Source organism: Tupaia chinensis, unplaced genomic scaffold (assembly GCF_000334495.1).
Source record: "Tupaia chinensis unplaced genomic scaffold, TupChi_1.0 Scaffold148012_1, whole genome shotgun sequence".
NCBI classification, from domain to species: Eukaryota; Metazoa; Chordata; class Mammalia; order Scandentia; family Tupaiidae; genus Tupaia; species Tupaia belangeri.
This window is the reverse complement of record NW_006207862.1, coordinates 55892-65573: the sequence shown is the minus strand read 5'-3', so window position 1 is coordinate 65573 and position 9682 is coordinate 55892. Positions and strand designations below refer to the sequence as shown.

At 37.8% G+C, this 9682-nt stretch overlaps 1 protein-coding gene across 2 annotated transcripts in view; it reads left to right on the top strand.

Annotated features, from left to right (window-relative positions):
• The window catches only part of VCL (vinculin), a 134243-nt gene that overhangs the window by 99853 nt on the left and 24708 nt on the right, over positions 1-9682 (top strand). For both annotated transcript variants that reach the window (XM_006170032.3, XM_006170034.3), the window contains exons 9-13: positions 862-1015; positions 1709-1884; positions 4040-4230; positions 8116-8315; positions 9262-9390. In XM_006170032.3, the coding sequence (XP_006170094.1) occupies positions 862-1015; positions 1709-1884; positions 4040-4230; positions 8116-8315; positions 9262-9390 (850 nt within the window). The remainder of the gene's footprint in view (positions 1-861; positions 1016-1708; positions 1885-4039; positions 4231-8115; positions 8316-9261; positions 9391-9682) is intronic.

The following is a 9682-nucleotide window of genomic DNA, read 5'->3' as shown; positions in this document are numbered from 1 at the left end:
GAAAGAGTGAAATTTGTTCTTTAGGAACTTGATGGGAAATAGTGGTATTTCCATGTGCATTTTTCTACCCAGTACCAAGCAGATTGTACTGGAGGGAAGGTAGACACTTAAGATGATCAGTTATGTCCATAATAATAATAATTCAGTAATAACAGGTTATATAATCTTATTGCTTTGTTGCCAAAGTATTTTCAAGTTTATTATCTTGATGCTTGAAGCCATTCTATTAGATAAGTAGCACAAATATTGTTGCCTTATAAAGTATCATTTTTGTAAGTTACTTTCATTTTATAGATTAGAAAACTGATGCTCATGGAGATTAAATATTGTAAAGGAAGTTCGATAGGAATGAAGAGTCAGGATTTGAACAAAGATCTTCTTAGTTCCAGTGTAGTATACCTTCAGTAGCACTATGTGCTGCCTCCTGAAACATTTTTGATGTACACTTTGTCCATAAAGAAGACATTTTAATGGGCTATTTATTTCTAAAGTACATATTACTATGGTAACAAAGCCTTACATAGCAATAAGATCCCAAGCACACTTTCTCACTGAAGTTTAGATTTGATTATGTAATCACCAGCAAGAGGAGAATAATTATTATCAAAATTTGCTGACTGGTCTTCATCTCGGTTATTAGTTCTGTGATGCTAATGTGCATTTTTGAAAGCCAAAGAGAAAGTAGACGGTTTGGGCATCTTGGTTTGTTTATCTCTTATTCTCTTATGCTATCCAAGATTTACTAGGGAAAAGGAAAAAGACAAGCTTGTTAACAAAAATGACATGTGCTATGGTGTCATGAATATTTTGTTCCTAAGTATTTGAGAGAATATAATCACAGCTTCTGTCTGTTTTGAGTAGAGGACAAGGAGCCTCACCGGTGGCCATGCAGAAAGCCCAGCAGGTATCTCAGGGTCTGGATGTGCTCACAGCCAAAGTGGAAAATGCGGCTCGTAAGCTGGAAGCCATGACAAATTCAAAACAGAGCATTGCAAAGAAGATCGATGCTGCCCAGGTAGTGATTCTCATGAGGGATGGGAGATAAAGTAGAAAAAGAGATGTTCCATAAATATCCTGTCTTTCTCTCTTTTGCTATTTACTGTGGGTGGATAATGGATGTTTCTAAGAAATGACTGATTCCCAGCAGTTGCCAGTATTAACACCTCCCCTGCCAGTACAGATTTAGACGAATGTTTATCTATATTTTAAAATAAAGATCTTAATTTTGAATACTTTAATTAGTTAAAAGTAAGCAACCTGAGTACCACGAGAATCCTAATTCCTAATATGGATTACAGTACATTAAATCTGTTTCTTGTCTAAGAATTCACAACTATGTTTGGTCATAGCAATGTTAAAGAGTTAATGTTTTCTGATACTGCTTTACTGTAAAGTGATTTCAAGCATTTCACAAGCACAGGTGTTTGAGAAACTTAAAAAAGTTTATGATTAATTTAAAGATCAGATAAAGCTTATGAAGATATTTTATTCTGAATGGGAATGGGAAAATTTTTTTTAAAAAGATAAGGAGTGGACTTGATTTTACCTGAGCTAAGAACCTCTGTAAAACATTTAAGAATTAACATTATAAAAATAATTACTGATGTGCCTTATGATTACATTAGAAATATTAATGATAGCCTTGTTAAGGCTAATAAAATGTGGTTCATGAATAGATTGCAATATGCTTCTCCATTTCTGTGTGTAGAATTGGCTTGCAGATCCAAATGGTGGACCAGAAGGAGAAGAACAGATTCGAGGAGCTTTGGCTGAAGCTCGGAAAATAGCAGAGTTATGTGATGATCCTAAAGAAAGAGATGACATTCTGCGATCCCTTGGAGAAATATCTGCTCTGACTTCTAAATTAGCAGATCTACGGAGACAGTATGTATTTAGTTTCTTAAATTGTCCTTTAATAATTTTCTTTATTTCCTCTTTTTCCCTCTCTCTTCTTTTCCCTGAGAACATGAATAGTTCTTGACGTATAGTTAAGAACCATAATCTATAGTTGCCATTGGTTAAATACATGTATGATGTTCTTCTACTTTGTTCTTACTGATTGTATGTGATATGGTGAGGTCAGATGTTATCTGTATATATCAGTGACATAACTGAGGCTTAATGATTTTTTGCTGATCACATAGTTTGTCTTTTTCTTTTCAAGTTGACAGAGGGCGTGTGCACTTACCAAAAAGAGAGAGACAGAAAAAAGCACCCCTCAGTAGAGCAGGGATGTGACCATGTCATAATCCCTTTTCCTTCATTTCTCCATCCTGTTGGGATTTGGGGCATGTGTACATATATGCCTTGTGTGTTTTTCAAGCCTCTGGGGCTGGGATTTAGACCACAGCTGGCCGTGTGGGATCTGGCTTGCTTAACCACTGTACTGTGGAGCTGGTCCTCAATACAGTTTTAAGTGAATAAATTTGGGATGGGACTTGAATTGTGGTTGGCCCTGTGGGAGTGTCCAAAGCCCCAACTACCATACCACATGCTGGTCCCAGATATATTTTTAAATTCCCTGCTCTATCATGTTTGTGACAAATCTATTATCCAGACATATGAGAAAAATAATTTTTCTTGTTAACTATGAAAAGACATGTGCATGTGTGTGTGGGGGGTGCGTAGGAGGGAACTTTAAGCATAAGAAAGCAGTTTCTGGGACCAGCATTTGATGTAATAGTTATGTCGCTGAACTCCTATGTGGTTAACTGTGGTTCAAGTTGTGGACCTGGCAGCTTAAAACTCACACTGGGTGCATGTGTGTGTGTGTGTGCCCAAAATTCCAAGAGGAGAATGGAGGGGTTTGTGGTATGACCATCTGCCCCAGGGGATGATTTCTCACTTTCTGTCTCTTCAGTGAACGCATGTGCCCTATAGCAAAAATCTCTCTCTAAAAAAAATAAAAAGAAATGAAAAAAGAAAGCAAGCAATTTCTTCGTCTTCCAGCAATATTCTTTCTTTAAAAAAAATAATTATTTTTATTTATATTAATTATTATTATTTTCTAATTTGATTGGAGAGAGAAAGAGGGAGGGAAAGTGAAAAAGCAAGCCGCCAGGTCTGGAACTCAAACTGTGGTTGGCCATGTGGGAGTTCAGTGCTTCCAACCACCACACCACCTGCCAGCCCCTAGCAATGTTATTTCTTAAGTAGCAACTATAAATAATCTTTAAATGACATTTCTTGGGTGATTGTTTCTGTAACAATATCCTCAATACCAGCTTCCTCTCTTAAAGGCTTTCATAGCACCTTCTTTGTATGAAAAAAGGTTTTCCTATTTTTATAAATATTTTTCTCTCTTGGAAAAGAAAAAAAAAAGAACTACAGCGTGCTAAAAAGATGTGTATAACATCAAAAATATGAATGTTGGGCTGGCTGTGTGGCAAAGTGATGATGCACTGCTCAAAAGAAAGTAGATCCAGTTCACATGCTAGGCCCAGTCTACCTGAAACATGGGGGGCACGTGCATGAATGCCCAAGATCTGGCAGGCTGGATAGAGGACTGGAGGAAGGGGATCCTGGCTTGAACAGACCCTATGGAGGGTGCTCCCCCTACCCCAACTCTAACATGTGTGCACACATTCTCTGTCATGAATAAAGGAAAAAAGTTTAACAGTTGGTCTCTTCCACCCCTGTTCTCCAGCCCTATTCTCCAGGGATATTCATATGCCAGTGTCTTCAGATATTCTGCTTTTCATTTAACTTGTGTGTTTCTTTTACTGTTCTGTGGGAGAATGCCTAATTTTTTTTTCAGTGAGAGTTCTTTGAAGTCATCTGTATCTATATCTACATCTATTCCTTTATCAACACATACATATGATTGAGCTAGACTGAAACAACTCATATTTAATGTCTTAATTAGGATAAAATGATTTGAATTTAAATTATTAATTTCTTATTTAAGGGCCACTCTTTTCAAGCCAAGTTAATAACAATCATTAGCAATTTGTCATCTCATTAGCATTTGTCATTAGCAATTAAGTTATCTCAATGTAAATAGTCCGTTTTGATAGAATGGCCATTTTTTTCACTGCAGGGGGAAAGGAGATTCCCCAGAGGCTCGAGCATTGGCCAAACAAGTTGCTACAGCCCTGCAGAACCTGCAGACCAAAACCAACAGGGCTGTAGCCAATAGCAGACCTGCCAAAGCAGCAGTCCACCTTGAGGGCAAGATTGAACAAGCACAGAGATGGATTGATAATCCCACAGTGGATGACCGGGGAGTTGGTAAGGGCATCAGTGCACTTAATTCTTTTTTGTTTTGTATTTTATTTATTTACTTTACATTTATTCACTGAACATCATCACAGCATGCAAAATGCAGTTTCCCATCCAGAATACACTGTATAGTGGCTTAGTCATACATGTTATCATCAATAGGTAATATTCCATTTATATAGTCTATATAGTTAATAGATAATATATATTACATATATAAGAAATATATATATTTGTGTATTATATATTTTAAAAATATATTAAAATTTTATGTGTTCATTATTTATGTATATATTTATATATAATACATTAGGTGTATGTATGTGTGTGTGTGTGTGTGTGTGTGTGTATATTCCCATCCCCATTTCTCACCCTCTGCCATTTCCTACCCTTCCCCCACACTATCTCTGGGGTCTGCAGTTGCTTTCTATTCCTTCCCCCACACACACACATTTTATTGGTTAACAAAATATCTTAATTGATCTAACTACTGTCAATAGCAAGTTCAGCTGATATATAAATATCTGTGAACAAATGTTTGACTTTAGGTATGAAACTGTGAGTGGAATGAATATAAAAAATAGCACTTAGCTGAGGCTATATAACTTACTGTGGTCATTAAATAGATATTTTTAAATACATTCTTTTTAATTTCAAGAACGGCAATTTTAGCTTTAATGAATAAAAATTTAAAAAAAATGTTAAGAGAACTTTGCTTAAGACTTAAAGCCAGGAAGCAGGTTAGGATTCTGTTCAAACAGTGGTTACATGAATCTGTCAGTAATTCAAGAGAAGACAGAAATCCTTATCTCTGGAGTACAAAAAAGCATAGAAAAAGATCAGTATTGTTTTAGTCAAAATTCATAAAATTGTATTTCATCAGCTCAGTCTCATGTACTTTAATCTAACTTCTGTTGTGGTACAAGCTTTCCATTTAAATTCTAGAAGATAATACTCAACTCTGGAATTGTCCCTACCATTAAGCTGGTCCTTTTCTTAGATGTTTTTGAACTCCTATTTCTGTGTGTCTGACTTTAGTTTTCCTGATATTACACTCCCTTCAGAACTCTTTGGAGAACTAGTCTGGTGTCAGTAAATTCTTTCAGGTTTTGTTTATTTGAGAATGTTCTTGTCTTTTCTTCCTATATGAAGGATAGTCTTGCCAGGTTTAGTATTCTTGGTCAGAATTGTTTTTCACTCAACCCTTTGAATATATTTTCCTATTCTTTCCTTGCTTGCATTGTTTTTGATGAGAGGCCCGCTATTAACCTGATGGGATATCCTTTGTAGGTAATTTGTTTCTCTCTTGCCAGTCTGAGTATCTTGTCTTTTTCTGTGATTCAGTGTACTTAATTCTCATTAAACTGGTCTTAGTGGCAATAAGCAAGTTGTTGATAGAGGTTTTGTGACATCTGTGATTAGGTACAGAAAAACTAATTCAGTCATTGATAGGTATGTTGCTTTTCTTTTTTCACTTTTTTGAGAGATTTGCTCACTGGAAAGACAGAGAGACAGAAAGCAAGAAATCATCCTCTAAGGGGAATGTCCATGCTGTAATCCCTTCTCCATTCTCCTCTCAGGATTTTGGGCACACACACACACACACACACACACACGCTTGCTGTGAGTTTCAAGTCACTGGATTTGTACTCAAACCACAGTCAACCACCTGGGAGTCCAGTGCTTTAATCACTATGCCCTGCTGGCTCCAGTGTGATTCTATTTCTAAATGCAGCAGATACAATTTTTTTGATTTCCCAAGAAGCATTAGAAATAAGTGGTTTTGCTATAGGCAAATAGAAGGGCCTTCATGCTGGAGTTCAAAATTTGAACTAATTATTGCCAGTCCTTTATTATACTTCTATTTTATTTGTCCTTCCAAAACACCTAGTTAAATGTAATTTAAAAAAATAACTAAAAGGCACTTAACTACCAGTTATTTCAGTTGTGGAGGTCCTACATCACATAGCGATCTCTAGAATTTATAACTTAAAATTCTGATTTTGGGGGAGGCTTTAGGAATGGATCTATAAGAATTTAGGTCATTTCATAATAGCAAGCCTGCCAAAGCTGAGTGATCTATTTGCTATATTTATTGGATAAAAGGAAGAGTTTTTAAATTAGTGATACTCAGGGTTGATGAGAAACTGGGGAGCCAGGCAGATTTATAATTTACTGTTAGATAAATAAATTGCTACAAACTTTCTGAAGTTGGTATTATATGTCAAGAGATTGTTAAAAGTTTGTACTTGAGAGACTGGCAGGTAGCGTGGTGGTTAAGGGTGCTGGACTCCCACATGGCCAACTGCAGTTCAATTCCCAGACTTCATGGCTTGCTTTCTCACTTTCCCTCTCTCTCTCTCGTTCTCTTACTCTGTCCCTCTCTGGTCAAATTAAAATAAATAAGTAGATTAAATGAAGTTAAATAAAATAATTAAAAAAAGAAGTCATTAAAAAAATGTTTATACTTGTTGGGACCAGCAGATGGTGGAATGGTTTGCTGGACTCCCACATAGTCAACCACGGTTTGAGTCCCAGCTTAAAACTTAGGTTGGGCATGTGTGTATAGCCCAAAATCCCAATAGGAGAATGGAAGAGAAGGGATTGTGGCATGGCCACGTCCCTTGGGGGTCTGATTTCTGGTTTTCTGTTCCTCTGTCTCTCCAGTGAATGCATGTGCCCTATAGCAAAAATCTCTTTAAAAAAAAAGTTTATACTTGATGATTCAGTAATTTGACTTATAGGAATCTTTTTTCTAAGAAATAATTAAAGATATTTCTAAGGAGTTATATAGATGAATGTATGTATGCAGTGTAAATGCTCAATAATAAGTAAATGGTGAAATAATTATGATCAATATGATAAAATATGTAGATTTTAGATCATAATTAAGAAAAGAATTATTTATTTAATTTTATTTGTTTATTCATTTATTTTAATTTGACCAGAGAGAAACAGAGAGAGAGAGAGAGAGAGAGAGAGGGAAAGTGAGAAAGCAAGCAACCAGGTCTGAGACTTGAACTGTGATTGGCCATGTGGGAGTGTCCAGTACCTTATTCACCATGCCTCCTCCTGGTCCCTAGATCATGACTTTTTTAAAAAAGATTTCTTTAGTTTAATTTATTATTATTACTTTAAAATTTGCTATAGGATACATGCACTAACCAGAGAGAGACAAAGAGAGAAAGAGAAAGTGAGAAAGCAAGCTGCTAGGTTTGGAACTTGAACCGTGGTTGTCCATGTGCAAGTCCAGCACCTTAACCTTCATGTCACCTGCTAGCTCCTAGATCATGACTTAAAAAAAAAATTACCAGAGGGAGTGTAGAGAGACAGAAAGAGAGTAAGTGAGAAAGCACCTCCCCATGGGGTTGCAATCCCTTCTCTATTTCTTCCTCCTTTTCAGATTTTGGGCACGCATGCACAGGAACCTGGTGTGTTTTTCAGGGGGTGGGATCCAGGATTTGAACCATGTGATCAGTCATGTGGGAGTGAGCCACCTTGACCACCAGGCCATGGGCTGGCCTTAGATCATGATTTTTAAAGATAGTAAGTGAAGTGGAAAAATTCTCGTGTTTAAAACAATAAGGAAGTGAAAATTAATGTACAATATCCCAATTTTTTACATGAGAAATGTATGTGTGTATAGGTTTATGGTATATACTTTAAAAAGATGATTGGGAGGAAATACTCAATGTATTGATCTCTAAATAATGGAATTACAGGTAATTGATTTATTATCATTTAAACTTTTCTGTATTTCCCTAATTACTTCTTTTGTTAAGGATGCACCCACCTCCCCACCTCCCACCTCCTCCACACCCTCTCTCCAAGTGTGCTTATGATAGTTGCCTTCTCTGGATCTATGTGAGTTTTAGTATTTTCCTCTTGGTTCAGGTCAGGCTGCCATCCGGGGACTTGTGGCTGAAGGGCATCGTCTGGCTAATGTCATGATGGGGCCTTATCGCCAAGATCTTCTTGCTAAGTGTGATCGAGTGGACCAGCTGACGGCCCAGCTGGCTGACCTGGCTGCCAGAGGCGAAGGAGAGAGCCCTCAGGCGAGAGCACTTGCATCTCAGCTTCAAGACTCCTTAAAGGTAGAACTCAAGAGCACTTCTCGTTATACTTTTTATGCTTACTATTACTGAAAAATGAGGATGGAAGGGAGAGCTGTTTGTTTGTTTGTTTTTTTTTGTTCTTGCCAGAGGGAACGTGCACTTGTCAGAGAGACAGAAAAAAAGAGAAAGAGAGAAAGCAGCCCCAATGGGGTGTGATCATGACACAATCTCTTCTGTATTTCTCCAAATCCTGCTGGGATTTGGGGCAAGCACACACACATACCTGACATGTTTTTCAAGCTGGGCCAAGGTCCAAACTACACAGTTAGCCATGTGGGATCCAGCTCCTTTTTTTTTTTTTTTTTGAGAGGTTTTTGCTATAGGGCGCGTGCGCTCGCCAGATAGAGAGAGACATAGAGACAGAAAATGAGAAATCACCCCCCAGAGGGGATGGTCACGCCGCAATCCCTTCTCCTCCATTCTCCTCTCAGGATCTTGGGCATACATGCACACACGCTCGGCATGAGTTTTAAGCCACCGGGTCTGGGATGCAAACCGCGGTCGACTACGTGGGAGTCCAGTGACATAGCCATTACACTAACTGCTGGTTCCTGCTCCTTTAACTGAGAGAGAGTGAGAGACTGAAGCATCCTTTGTGGAGTCTGGTCACACAGCAATTTCCTTTCCTTGTTTTTGTACTCCTCAGGATCTTGGGTACTCACAGCTTGTTTTCAGGCTGACCCAGGGATTTGAATCCAATGGATTCCAGCACTGCAGTCCAGCAGGCTTAAATTTGGGCCACCTATTAGTCTGGGCCTATAACATTGGTTTTGACTGTACAGTTCACTGAATTGACACTCAGTAAATATTTACTGAATGAAATACTAACTACATGAATAAATGTGTTCAGGAAGATAAGGACTTTAGCAGGTAGATTTTTTTGGAATATTTCTGTCAAATTTCATTTATAAATAATGTTTTTAAGGATCTGAAAGCACGGATGCAGGAGGCCATGACTCAGGAGGTGTCAGATGTTTTCAGCGATACTACAACTCCCATCAAGCTGTTGGCAGTGGCAGCTACTGCCCCTCCTGATGCACCCAATAGGGAAGAGGTGGGTATCTGAGGTTCTCCAGTTCTTTTGCTGCCCAGCCCTCTCTATGTATTTATAAAGAGAAATGTAATTACAGTGTATATCAGGAGCAGTGAGAAGGAAATTGTGAATGAGAGTGGAAGAGTAGGAGGGGGAAAGCCCTGCCACCTCCTCTTTTAGTTACCAAAGTAACTGCATCACTTAGGAATGTCTTTATTGTAAGCAATAGATGACCAGACTGTCAAAGATGAAAATAAATCCTGTTTATCATGTATTAGGGAACATGGAAGTAGACAGATTTGGCGTTGGTTCA